Consider the following 14,279-nt stretch of genomic DNA (forward strand, 5'->3'; position numbering starts at 1 on the left):
GTGTGTGTGTGTGTGTGTGTGTGTGTGTATGGTATCAAAAAATGTATACACATTTTAAGAAAGGAAAACTATTAAAATTGTAATACTCAATATATACTGATAACAAAAGATGAATACAAGTCACATTTGACTTCTGCAATTACAAGAGGGGCTCAAAGTGGTTACTATCAGCATCCAGATATGGTGAACTACTGCTTGAGCAATGTTGACCAAATTGTCCACTTGTGTACAATTTTTTTGGCACCCCAGGATATATATATATATCTAGATATATAAATAGGTATATATTTTTTTGCCTTGGCAGGGAGAAATTAATATCATCTTTTCAATAAGAATAAAAAATAAATAAATTTAATACATGTTCATTAAACAAAATTTAGAAAATAGAGAGGAATAGGAGAAAACAAAACAGCCAGAATTATAGCACTTAAAACAACCTCTGATGAATATTTTAGAATATTTTTAATAGTCTTCTGTACTATGTATAGGTTTAAAAAATAGAAGTAACCACATTTACATACACCTTTGAATCCTGTTATTTTTTTCAAAGATAAATTTAACCTTTAACCATACAGCTAACTTGAAATTCAATACTAGCAAAACTAGTCTCTTCTCTGTCTTATGGTATTCATTTTCTAGCGCTAGCTGAACAACTGTATTTTATTTGTGCTTTTTACTGTAAAACACCCCAGGTCCTTACTAAAAATTAAAGAGTTGGTCTTAGGTGGAGCACAGCGCAGCATGTCTGTCCACACTGGGGGTTTCTGCAGATTCTTCCAGGCCAGAGCTGGGCTCAGGAGATGGGGGATCTGTAGGAGACGGAGCCCGGAAAGTGTGAGCCAGGTGTCCTCATCGTCACCAAAGCAGGCATTCCCAGGGAGCAAGGATCTGGAAGGATGTGGGGATTGGGAAGCGGAAGTGGGCCATACAGCAGGTCTTGAGGACACCTGAGAAGTATCAAGGTGCACTGGAAAGCACATAGCCTTTGCAGTTCCTGATCTGCTGTGAGATTAGGCAAGTCACTTTAAGTCCCTGAGCTTCATTTTCCTCATTTAAAAACGTGGATCATAATGCATCCTTTGCAAACTTGGTGTGAAGAGTCAATGAAATAACGTATGTGAAGCACCTGGTATACAAAAGATGTAACACAAAAATCAAGCTATGACTGTAATTGCAGCTAGACGTTGTGGTAGGCAGTGAAGCCAATAGTTTGAATATTTGAAGATCAACTAAAGGGGCTTTGGAATGATTCAGAAATGAAATGCAATTAAGACCACTTGCCCCATATACCACTTGAATAGGGGGATGAGAAGGTGGCTGTCTCCCAGGTGAGACAGAAGAAGCTGTGTCAGCAGATGAAGTTCAAAACGAAACTTGCTGAGATGTACAGGGCTTCCCCTAGCATTGCGCAAACTCAAGGGAAGGTAGAGGGTGAGGAGGAGGGGCTGGGGAATGCTCCTCCCATCTGGGGGTGGGGTCAGCTTTGAGCAGAGGAGGAGTTCTCTCCAGCCCAGCAACCCTCCTCACAGGGTTCAGTCCTCACTCTCAACCCTGTCCCCTCTGGGGCCTCCACAGTGCTGGTGTCACTGCTCAGCACCCGCAGGGTCAGTCCTTCCCATCCATCACTCCCTTGATCCAGTCCACGTAGTTGAACACTTTGGTGTAGAAACCGTACCCTTTGCCACACCCGATGCCCCAGGATACGATGCCCGTGGCCACCCAGTGATGGGCACCATCATCCCATACCACATAGACGCCACCACTGTCCCCCTGGCAGACACTCTGCTGCCATGTCTTATTCCCAACACAGAACATGTTGTCAGAAAACACGTCAGTCCTCTGTTTCTCTTGAAGCCAGGCCTCGCAGGCCTCCCTTGGGGCGACAGGCAGCCTTGAGTATTTCAACTCAGTAGTTAACCAGCCCATCTCCATGCCAAACCCACTGACGTAGCCCATCAGGCCGCTGCGGTAGAAAGTCTCATTGTCAGGCAGACAGACGGGGAGGAGGTTGGGGCCGAGACGGACACTGTGCTGGAGCTCCAGGAGGGCAATGTCTGCGTCGAAGTTGCGGGACTCGTTCTGACGGTAGTCGGGGTGCACAACCACACGGCGTACAGGGTGGTTTCCCAGTTTTATTATCTCATCTATCTTTGTGTGGCCTAGGAACACATCCACACTTGGGTTCTTCCCAAGAAAGATGCTGTCCTTGGGATAGATGGTGTGGGCGGCAGTGAGAATCCATCTGTCACCTAGCAAGGCCCCTCCCGCACGGCCATGAATATTGGTGAAGGCTTGCCAGGGGAAGTTGCCCAACTTAGCTTTGGAAGAACCTTGAGCCTCCTGGTTCGGGGTGATGGGGGTGACTGGCCGTCCACAGACTAAGGAAAGGCAAGGGTGAGAAATCAGCATGCATCAAGACACGTTTATTAAAGACCTACTTCTGTGAAATGCTCTCCCTCCTGCCTCAGCCATTTTAAGCCACTTTTTTAGACTCTTGGTGGGACCACCCCTATCCAACATCATGCAGCAAGCAGAATTTGCCTTCAGTGCCTCTTGCCTCTGTTTTCTGTGTCATTTCTTCATTTTTAACATCTCCCATTATAAAGTGCCCTCCAACTCACTCCAAAGCCTATGTCAGGCTGCCGCTAGAGCACTCTGTGGATCAGGAGTAAAGTCTGAGAAATTTATTCAGATTGGGTTAAAGGCAATGTTTTCACTAAAAAAAAAAGGGGGGGGGTGTTTAAAAATGGTAGACTTGAACCCTCATAGGCTGCTGATGGGAATTTAAAATGGTGCAACCATTGTGGAAAACAGTTTGGCAATTCCTCAAAAAGTTAAACATATGATATGATCCAGCGATTCCACTCCCAAGAGAACTCAAAACATGTGTTCAAACAGAAACTTGTACACAAATGTTCATAGCAGTGTTATCCATAAAAGGCAAAAAGTGGAAACAACAAAAATGTCCATCAACTGATGAATGAATAAACAAAATGTGGTATATCCAGAATTCATAGCTGGATAGAATTCAGCTATGAAAGGAATTAAGTACTGATACGTGTTACAGTGGATGCACCTTGAAGACACCCTAAATGAAAGAAGCCAGACACAAAAGGCCACATATTGATAATGAAATGTCCAGAATAGGCAAATCCATAGAGACAGAAAGCACATTAGTGATTGCCAGGGGATGGTGGAGGAGGGGAGAGCTGAAGGTACTGGGCTGCATTGTGAGGTGATGGAAACGTTCTGAAATTATTGGTAATGGTTGCACAGAATTGTGACTACATTAAAAATTACTGAATTGTACACTTAAAATGGTGAAATTCATGTTATGTGAATTTTATCTCAGTGAAAACATTTTTTTTTAAAACATTTTTTAAAATTGGTGGACTTTCTGGCTCTGTGGCATCTAGGTAGGGAGATATTTTGGGGACAGAGAGCCTGTCTGTGTATCCTTAAGGCATACCATACCAAGAGAGAATTTTCTCTTATTTCAACTCTGCTCCCCTTCCTCCTTCACTTTCCCATCTGATTAACTTTCTTCATGCTTTTGCTTTCTCAGTTATCCTTTGATCCTGGAAGAATAAGGGACAAGCTTCCTGCCGCTCCTTTTCTGGGCTTCTTTGTTCCCCTCCTCTGCCTCTCTCATGCCTTTATCTCCCCCTTTCTATTCTGAGGCTTTCCTTTACCCCCCTGTGTTCTGCTCCACAGGCCCCATGTACGGCTGAGGCTTGTTGGGGAAGTGGCCATAGTCACAGCACTGACAGGTCACTACTCACCAGGCACACAGTGATGAACCTCTTTCCTGTCCTGTGTCTCTTTCCAGAGGCCCTGGGCTGTGCAGGTGAGAGTGTCTGAGGAGTGAAATGAGGGAAGGCAAAGAAATAGGCTCAGAATTGGGAGTTGGGGTTAAAAGAGTAGGAGCCCAAAGGGCCGCAGGTCTCTTGGTAAGAGTGAGGTAGATAGAAGGTGGTTCTCCAGCACGTGGGGACTCACCTGCTGGCATTGACTGATAATAGGGCTCTTGGCAGTGGTTCTGGATCTTGTAGGGGTTGTCTCCAGGTGTGTGTGTGGTCTCAGAGCCCCCACTAACCTGGCTGATGGGTTGACTATGGTTCATACCTATAGGAAAAGAGTGGTCATTTGGACCTAGAACAGAATTGCAAACTGGCAACCCTGGCACAGATTCTGTCCCATGGCCATATCTAGTTTGACCTACACAGTCTTTTTTTCTTTTTCTTTTTTAATTTGAATTATTTTCCACTGATCAGATTGTCAATGCTAAAAGAGTTTGAAAATAACTGTGATAAGGAGGGTATGGGGAAACAGGAATTTCCGTACATTAGTGGGAGTGTAAATTAGCAAAACCTCTTTGGAGGGAGATTTAGCAATGTCCAAATTAAATCTGTAAAAGTTTTTTTCACCTAGCATTTCCATTTCTAAGAATTTACCCTTATATGCATGCTTCAAGATATATATACAAGGATATACATAACAATACCATTTGAAGCAGCAAAATATCAATCAGTCCAGGATTGATTAAATATGTACATTATGATGTATCAATCAAAGGAATATTATATGGTCATTAAAAAGAATTAGGCAATGCCAAACATATGTATATATGTTTAAGATATATCATTGAGTGAAAAATGCCAAGGTTAAAACATTGTAAATATTATGCAACACCACACACACGCACACACACACACAAACAATTTATATTTGAATGGCATAGAATGTCTTTGGAAGGATACACAGGAAATGGAGAACAGGATTGTTTCTGGACAAAGTAGCCAGGAACTAAGGGCCAGAGATCAGAGGAAGACGTACTTTTTACCATATATTTTTTGGGAAATTATTATCATGTGCATGTATTATCTTTCAAAAATTCTGAGTAACCATTTGAAAATCTAGAATCTTACTTAAAATCTGGATTTTTGGTTTCTCTTGAAAAATGAGATGATCTGCTAGCACTGGACCAGCAAATTGGCATGGAAACAACTGCTGGAGCTGAGCAATGGTTGCCCTTTGACAGGGCTGCTCACCAGCAGGGGCCAGGTAGGGCAGGGGTGGGGTAGGCCCAGGTGTCTTGGAGCCTCCAGCCTCCGCAGTCACTCGAGCTTCTGCTTGTTGCTTCAAGATACTGGGGCCCTGGCTATGGGCAAAGGATGCACCCCCAGGATGGATACTTACTCACGGCTTGGTAGAGGGCCAGGAAGCCCTTGTGTAGGTGGGTGGTCCTGTCCTCAGAGGAGGCGGGTGCACAGAAGGTCAGCTGCAAACTGCTCCCTGAGGACACAAATTCCCTCTGACCTGGGGGTCTGCCCAGAGGGGAGTCCTGCTGGCCACAAAACCGGCGTGGAGCCATCCCACTGGCTGTGATCTGAAAGGGGAGGGGAAGGGGCAGGCAGGAGTGGGGTGAATCTGTATCACAGATTCAGGTGGCCACAGGGTCATGTCCTGGGCATGGACTGCAGCCCATCTAGTAGGTCTGGGGCTAAGAAATCGTGTCCTGTAGAACCTCGCTCAAGTCCCTTCCCGTTCCATTGTTGACTCCCAAGTTTCTTCCAGATGTGACCAGATACCTAGCTTATTTCTTTAGCCTACTATAATTATCTCATAAAGCCCACCACACTTACTTTTTTCAAGAAGCTCCTTGTGAATAGTCAATAACATCATAATAACTATATATGGTAACAGATGCTTTCTAGACTTACTGTGATGATCACTTTGTAAGGTATAAAAATGTTGAATCAATATATTATATACCTGAAACTAATACAATACTATATGTCAATTGTAATTAAAAATAAAGTAATAAAAAAGAAGTTTCTTGGGAATCCCAGGGTTCCCCCCAATAGTTCACTGGATTGTAAATTCTGAGAAGGCAGGAAATACATCTATTTTGCTGACCACTGAGCTCCTGATGTTCAACATGGTGCCTATAGCACAACAGCTTTGAATCAATGAAAATACAGACATAAGTCCCTTCCATCCATCTTCCTCCACCCCCATCACCTTACACTTCTTTGAGTAACTTCCTGTGGGTCAACATCTGTGAAGCAATGACCCTTTGCAAAGACTGAACCCCTGGTATTCAGGGCCTTTCCTGTTCTCCTCCTTTTGGAATGTCCCTCCTCTTTCCCCATGAACTGTAAACGAAGCCCCCACAAGGTGTGGGAATCTAAGGACATAAATGTACACAGTCTTGATACGCTGGCTAGTGTTACTTAAGTTATATGTTCTTTAAGAGGTTGTTTCTGTTTCAATCTCCTTCTGACTGTCTCACCCTGCTCAAATTCCTTCCTGTGGATTCCCGGACCTAAGGAAGGACACCTTGGAAAGAATTCCCCTGGCCCACAATTCATGCTTAATCTCTATTCTGGACACACAGCTCCCTGCTCAGCTCATGGTTTTCATATTGATCCCCATCCTGGGTTCTTGCTAGCTCTTCATTCCCTCATTTTCCCTAAGTCTCAAATTCCTTTAAGACTCCATCCAGCCCGTCTCACAGTATTCACATTAACTGAGTAAAATCTGGCATGAAGAAAATTTCTCAATCACCCCAAATGCCTTGCTTGAGCACGTCCCAATATGTTCTTTTCCTCAGAACATCAACAAATGTAAGCCCCACATTTAAGAGGCCTACCTCTTGAGATGGAAGCATTTTGCTCTCAGAAACTGTCCTTTACTGAACTATGTGGTTGTCAAACCGTCCAGTTTTCTTTTTACCTGTCCTCATGAATTTTTGGGTAAATAGAATCACTTAGGAGACTAACCAGCAAAGTAGAATGAACACATGACCGAGTGTCCTAAGGCCTCTGTTAAATTCCAGACTTTGCTCCTAATTCCCTGTGTGACATGAGAAGTTGCTTAATCGGCCCGGATCTTAGTTTCCTTTCTTGTAAAATGGTCTGTGAGGCCTCTTGCAGTCAGGACATCACGTCCTCTGGCAGCATGAAGGACAGTTTGTGCATGGAAGAACAGGGGTAAAAATGATACTAAATTTCTGCTCATTCAAAATTCATTCTGTTGTGTGTCCTACACACATGGCAAGCTTGGAGTTCGTTCATTTTTCTCATTTATTTTGTTCTATGTGTAAGACACTGTGCTAGGTGCTGGTGACACAGACATGAGCAAGACATGCTTCTGCTTCTGAGCAGCCCACAGTCTGGCTGAGGATACTGACAAATAAAACATAAACTAGACTACAGTGTGTTGCATTCTGCATTCAGGTGTGTGTGTGTGTGTGTGTGTGTGTGTGTGTGTGACTTGCTCTGGCAGCAGAGAGAAGAAAGAATCCTATTCCTGACCCTGAACTTCCTCAATGACAAGTGAAGAGTCAGGCTGGGATTAAAATTGTCAATGACTAAGAACAGGGCTCATGTTAGGTGGTCAACAGACATAGGCTGAATTGAATAAAGTGTAGTCTTGACTTCTGGTTATATCTGAAGCAATAAATACATGCATTTATCTCCTCTCCCACCTCAAATCCCACTAATATGACAGCAAAGGGATAAAATGGTACACACTATCAAGGACAAAACAGGGAGAGAAGATGACAATAGATGAGAGATGTCAACAGCATTTTGGAAGGTGGAATGGAGATGGACAAGTGGGAACCTGAGTCTGCAAAGGTGGAAGCCCACATACAGCTGGCAGGTTCTTATCACAGAACCCTGGAAAGTGGGGTAACCAGGGACCTCTGAGGATGGGGATGACAGAAAGCCTACGTAGGGAGACCTCAGCACTGTGGGTCTCTTTGCCCACCCTGTGCATCCAGGTAACTCTCTCGGACTAACCATGGCAGGAGAACTGAGCATGAACCAGTGACACTGGACTTGGGACCGTCTGGCATACTTGACAGAGGAGGTGAAGGCCAGAACTGAAAACAGAGGGATTAGGTGAAAATCTACATATCAAACAGTGAGATACTTTATTCTGCTTGTTTACCAGGATGTTGGCAACTCTGAGCAGGAGACCCAGAGGATTCCTCTCTGAGGTTGGCTGTCCCCCTAAAAAAATACTTCTGCATGCTGACATTTGGGGGGGGGGGAACGCCCGACAGCACATCTGGGGCACCTTGTTGATAACCCTATTTTCAAACCTGTCCTTTCACAAATTTAAGCTATCCACACAGAGCATCCAATACCATTCTAGTATTTCACTCTTAAATACGAATGGACAGCCAAGAATTATCAGACATTGTAAGAGAGTCTCTAACATGAAAAGCAGACACCAAAACAAATGAAGAGTAAAAAGGAACTTGGATGAAGTAAATATAGGGAACAGAAGAAACATTAAAAAAATTCCATTAGAGGGAAAAGAGTAGCTATTGTCTATGAAACAAGAACAATATTCTATAAAAAGACACATTTAGAAAATAAGAATGATACTTTAGACATTAAAAAAATATATTAACAGGAAAAACATTAAAGTTGGTATTTAAAATGAGGAAATCTCTCAGAAAGTGGAACTAAAAGACAAAGAGATGAAAAACACAACAGAATGAATAACACAACTAGAGAATCAGTCCAGAACACACAACAGCTAAATTATCAGAGTTCCAGAAAGAGAAAATAGAGTAGACATCTGAAAATTATTTTAAAAAATAATAGAAAAACTTTCCCAGAAATGAAGGCCTAGATTAAAAGAGTCTCTAGATTAAAAGAACCCTGTGCAATGAGTAAAAAACGACACATTTCAGGGCACATCATGATAAAAATTCAGAATGCTGGTAAAAAGGAAAATATTCCAGAAGCTTTAGAGAGAAAAAACTAGGGGTCAGGAATCATAATGTTATCAGACTTCACAACACTAGAGCTAGAAATCAACATCATCAAAATTCTGGGAGAAAGTGACTTCCAACCTACAATTCAACCTAGATATACTAGCCATTAACCGTGAGGGTAGATTCATTTAGGGTTATCTGAGAGCCTCTAAAATTTACTCCCACATACCTTTCCTGGAAGAGAAACTGCTTCTTCCTCCAAAATGAGGGAGTAAGCCAGGAAAGAGAATGATGGGATTCAGTTTCAATACAGGACAAGTAAAGGAAATCCCCGGAATGAGGGAGAAGGGAATTCCTAGGAAGTGTGGAGGCTTATAGAAAGCACAGAATTCAGATAGAAGAAATAAATCATCAAGAGACCTTCAGGTGGGATGTCACCAATAAAAAGGAGGACTAGAGATTGAGATTTGTACTTGAATATGTCTAGAGATTTGCTCTCTTGGTTAAGAGTTTGGGAAGATTAATTACAGAGAGAACTAAGCAAACCAAAGATCAGAACAAAAACACAAAACTCCAAACTCCAAAGAACTCCATTGTAATTATTGACTCCCGGGAAACCCAAAAGTTGGAGAAGAAAGAAACTATAATTATTGTACACCAGGTGCTCAGATATGACTATTTTGAAGTCATAATAATGTACATAATGACTATAGATTTAATTCAAAATCATAGTATAGGGAAACTGGGAAGATGGGGGAGGGGAAACATTGGTGGTGTAGGTCTAAGAGAGATAAAGCTAGTCTTTATCTTTTATAGTTGGGAGTTAATAGACAATATGTAAAAAAATCCAGAATAAACATGTTATTGATACATATGAAAATAAAAGCTACATGAATTGTAAATAATTGCCCCAGGGGAGTAAGGTGAGGGTGGGGAGTAGGCTGCAGAGTGCTGTTTTTCATTATAAGGCTTATAATACTCTGATTTTTTTAAAAAGCTGTATGCATGTGTTATTTTCATACAAATAAAACTTAAATCAAAAGTGTCCTTATTCTGAATAATGCCCTTGTCATAAGAAGTTTTGTGATAGCTCCTGTAAGGTAAACTTGAACAGTCACTGAATCTTGTTATTATGCATGCCCAGTTTCCTGCCCTGACAGAGCAGGCACTCAGCAAATGCTTGATAATGTATTTTTTAATGACTGATGTGTGAGCCCTTGCTCTTTATGCTAGGGTTTGGCAGTATTTGTGTGTCCCTTTGGGGCCAATATGGTAGCATGGGCAGGGACAGGGCCATTGGTGGAGGCCCTGGGACAGACCCTCTCCTCCCTAGTAAGCTGGCCTGTTCCCCTGACTTGGGCTTCTCATCCATCCTCTGAGATTCAGGGCTTGGCCATCTCCCACTGCCTCTGGGCTCCAGGCCTGGAGACTCCCTCCCCGGAGTCCCTCCAGGACCCCCACCCCAGCTCACTGTGACAGAGTCCCGCTCACAGTCCTGGGATGGCTCCAGGTCGAAGTCCTGGAAGATGAGCTTCACAGCAAAGCCCTCTGGAGCCTCAATGACAGTGGTGGTCTCTTGGCCTTTAAGGTACGGCTCTGGATACCTGGGTGATGTCAGTTGCTGGGGTAGCTGCTGGGCCAAGAGCACAGAACCCTGCGAGGGGCAAGCCTGAAGGACTCCCCAGAGAAGCAACCACCACCTGTGAGTGGGTGAGGGCAAGATAAGGACACACAGCTATGGCCTGAGTCCTGTAGGGTCTTGAGGAGTGGGAGCAGGAAATGCTAAGGGACTGAGAGGCTTGGCAAAGGCATTAGAAGCCTGTGGCACCTCTGTCTGCTCCTTCACTGACCTTTCCCACCCCAGTTCCTTCAACCTCCTAGTCAGTCTGAGCTTCATGGTGAGTTTTCCACCATTGTTTATCTCCCTGGAGGGTCTCATCCAAAGAAGGGGGGCTGCTTTCTGCTTCAGCAAATCCCAACCCCATCCTGGGATCTGAGGGAGCAATGGTGGTACAAATGAGGGGCAGTTAAATGAGGAGCATGGAGCCTGACCACCCGCAAGAAAGGCTATTAGAGGCTACGCAAATTCCAGTTCCCCTCCGCTTAAGTGTGTGTGTGTGTGTGTGAGTGTGTGTGTGTGTGTGTGTGTGTGTATGTATACATATGCCCCTGGGTTCCACCTTCCCTTCTTCCCACCCTTTTCCTCTCCTCCACGCCTCTCCAAGGGCACACTCACATCTTGCCTGGGCAGCTTGTGGAAAGGGGGCTTTCCCAGAGATAGTTCCCCGCTCTGAGACCAGGCGTCTGGAACTGGACATCTGGGACCTTCGAGAGCACTTCGCTTTGGCCGGGGAACAGTAGGTGGGGCTGGTGAAGGCCCTGTGGGGGAGGAGGGAGCAGTTACTGGAAATGAGTTAAGTAACTCTCTTCTGTTCCCTTTTTCTAATTATATGGGTTGAGCGCCACCTGCTGTCTGACTCAGGGATAGATCACCTACCATAACTAAAGAGGAAAAACATCTTCGAATACCAGTCTGGCCCTCAGAGATCAGGGGTGGGAGGGCACTGATTCTTGACTCTTTTGTAGTATTTACAAAATAGCAAATAGTAGGATGGGTCCTTGTGAGTTATGGCTGTCACCTTTAATTGGCCATGCCTCACCCTCCCTGACCTTTCCACTCATTTATGTTACCAGCCTGCCTCTTGTAGAAATTGAAGTTTGTGACCCACGAACTTGAGTTTCTCTTACCCCTCTCCCTCTTCATCAAGCATGGCTGGGACCCTCACTTAGGGATGTTTTGAATCCTGCCCACAACCCCTGGAAGCTGCTCATGCAGGGAGGTCAGGTTGGCACAGGGTGGGGGTCAGGCCTGAACTCAAGCTTCTTTAGGCAGATACCAGGGACCATGGCTGGGGCAGAGGCCACCTTTCTTGAACCCCCAGGAGAGACAGACCCATGGCTTGGTAGGGGACCAGGAAGTGGATGCCAGAGGTTTTGTCCTCAAAATATATGGAAGGTCAGCAGCAGTCTGCTCCCCAGAACACAAACTCCATCTGACCAGGAGGCTGCTCCATGGGGAGCCCTGCTGCCCATAGAACCAGCTCAGAGCAGCAGCCCCTGGCAGGTGTGGGGTAAATTTACACAACTGGTGGTCACAGGGTCACGTCCTGGGTATGGACTCCAGTCCCATCCAGAAGTTCTGCACACCTCTGGGGCTTAGAGCCATAACTCATGGTACTTTGTCAGATAGTTTTACTTACCCTTTCTCTCCCCATTCTATGGTCCACAAAGTCTGTCATATGCTGAGAATGGCTCCTTAACCCTCCAGTGCTCTTGGTCCACAATTCTTCAAAAGACTCTTGGGGAACCCTTAGGGGCACTCCCAAATAATCCACTAGGCCAGCTCGTACGCTCCATTAAGGCAGGGACTATGGCTACGGGGCTCACCACCACTGATGGCTAATGTGGCACCTAACCCATATAAAGGATCATGAAATTTGTGTGGTTGAATCTTGAACGTATGGGTAGAAATTCTCTTAGCTGGTTTCTTCCCTTCTTCTCCTCTATGCTAACCCTCTGATCCTCCTTCATCCAGCCCCACTGTCACTTTGCTAAGTACTTTTCTGCTACCATTCTCTGAGACCTGACTTTTACCTTTCTCCCTTCTTCTGCACAATACTCCCCATCCCCACCTTCAACCTCACATAGGGGAATAAGACACATATGGTTGTAACACAGATATCTGATAATAGAGTAAAAAAAAATCCAAAGATACAAAATACACTTAAAATGGTATACTTCTGTAATATTTTGTAATCCTGTAATAGCAATAAGCAGCTAATCCAGGCTCTCTGTGCGTCATCCTAAATGAGCAGGCTCCTTCCCAAGCACCATTTCTCAGGGCTGCTCTCAATCTTAGAGCCTACTCCTTCAGTCTTTAGCCCAAGGGTGAGCTTGGGGGGCAATCCCTCTCACCCTCATTCCATCAAATAATCTCTACTCAGGGTGCACACATGCTGCTCAGGTCCCTGGTAGTACGTTCTCCCCCTTCGCATTACTCTGCCTTTGTTTGTCCCTCACCTTCATCATTTTCCTCCCTTTCTCCAGGCCTTTGTGTCCTTGCTTTTATCTTCCTCCTTGATCCAAGCTTTAGCCCTGACAGCTTCCACTTCTCTGAGCGTCTTATTTCTCCGTCTTCTTGGGGAGCCTCTGACTTGAGAAGGCAGCTTCATATTGGACTTGGGAATTTTTATTGTCTCCCAAGTAACAGAGGCCCAGTGGAGGTGAGGACCCCAAATATCATGGTCAGAGCCTTTGTTTTCCCTATGATCACCCCAGGGAAGGGGTGCTACAGGCCAAGACAAATTCCAAATCCTCTCAAATTAACTGAATTCAGGGTTTTACTGCTTCCCTCTTTTTCTTTTCCTTTTCCTTTTTTTTTTTTTTTAAAGTTTTCTTCAATTGTAGTTGACTTACAACATTATATTAGTTTCAGGAGTACAACATAGTGATTAGACCTTTATATATATTTGTATACCTTACAAAGTGATCACCCAATAAAGTCTAGTACCCATCTGACACCAGACGTAGTAATTACAATATTATTGACTATATTCTTGTGGTCTTGGGAGTCCTGGGGGCCCCTGAGATCCTTCCAAGGGGCTTATGAGGCCAAAGCTATTTTCATAACAATACTAAGATGTCATTTGCTCTTTTCTCTTTGTTTCTCTCATGAGTGTACCAGGGAGTGACCAAAGGCTACGTGAGGTGTGACATCATCCCTTGACAACTAACAGAATTGTGTGCTTATGTATCCTTGTGTTTTAAAATTTTCTCAGTTTTAATTTTTGATACAGTGAATATGAATAGTTACACATAAACAAAAGCTCTTTGGGGTTCTCAATAATTTTTAAGGGTATGAAGTTTGAGAACAGCTGCCCCAGAGTGACCACTGAAAAAAAATTTTTTTTAAAAGACCAAGAGGTATAACTAAAGGCCAATATGTAAATCAAAATGGAATTCTAAACTCTAGACTGGTTTAATTTGAGGGAACTTGTTTCTAAAAGGGTGACCTATTAGCAATCATCCTGGTTTGTCTGGGACTGAGGCGTTTCTTAGGACACCGGGCTTTCAGTTCTAAAACTGGTTCAGTCCCAGGCAAACCCAGGGCTAGTTATTTCTAGCCCTTCAATCATCTATTTTGTTCCCCTTTTCCTTAGCTAAATGTGAGCCCCAAAAGAAACCAAGGCTACATCTGCTCTATGTGTGGGTCCCCAAATATAGGTAAAAGGAGAGAATAAAGGAAACAAGTTACAAAATTGTAAGTACAATGTGTTCGCAAAAATAGAAAACACAAGAATGAACTAAAATAGCTGTGACTGTATTAGAGTATAGGGCTATGTGAGATTTATAAAATGTCTCTGATTAGTGAAATTTCTGTAATGTTATGAAATCACTTTAATAATTATAAAATAAATGTATTTAAAATGATAATTGTGACTAGATGGCCCCTTCTCAGCCAGACAAGATTAAAAGGATGAAG

At 43.8% G+C, this 14,279-nt stretch overlaps 1 protein-coding gene across 1 annotated transcript; it reads right to left on the bottom strand.

Moving 5' to 3' along the window:
• Nucleotides 1-445: 445 nt before the first annotated feature.
• C1RL (complement C1r subcomponent like) lies at nucleotides 446-10,730 on the bottom strand. Its single transcript, XM_088797675.1, has 6 exons — nucleotides 10,588-10,730; nucleotides 10,209-10,437; nucleotides 5,200-5,389; nucleotides 4,000-4,125; nucleotides 3,783-3,857; nucleotides 446-2,378 (listed from the first exon to the last, which is right to left on the bottom strand). The coding sequence occupies exons 1-6, from the start codon at nucleotides 10,674-10,676 to the stop codon at nucleotides 1,606-1,608; spliced, it is 1,482 nt and encodes a 493-aa protein (XP_088653801.1). The 5' UTR covers nucleotides 10,677-10,730; the 3' UTR covers nucleotides 446-1,605.
• Nucleotides 10,731-14,279: the final 3,549 nt, after the last annotated feature.

The sequence above is a fragment of the Rhinolophus sinicus genome, chromosome 1 (assembly GCF_057876585.1).
Source record: "Rhinolophus sinicus isolate RSI-liver-muscle chromosome 1, RSI-T2T, whole genome shotgun sequence".
NCBI classification, from domain to species: domain Eukaryota; kingdom Metazoa; phylum Chordata; class Mammalia; order Chiroptera; family Rhinolophidae; genus Rhinolophus; species Rhinolophus sinicus.

Bases quoted from the DNA above. Each gene is read 5' to 3' on its own strand.
- C1RL (XM_088797675.1), bottom strand. From the start codon at position 10,676: ATGAGACCCTCCAGGGAGATAAACAATGGTGGAAAACTCACCATGAAG. The intron at 3,858-3,999 runs GTGAGTCCCCAC...TTCACTCCTCAG, and splicing joins TTATCAGTCAATGCCAGCAG to ACACTCTCACCTGCACAGCC. The intron at 2,379-3,782 runs GTGAGTAGTGAC...GCCTTTCCTTAG, and splicing joins GGTTCATCACTGTGTGCCTG to TCTGTGGACGGCCAGTCACC.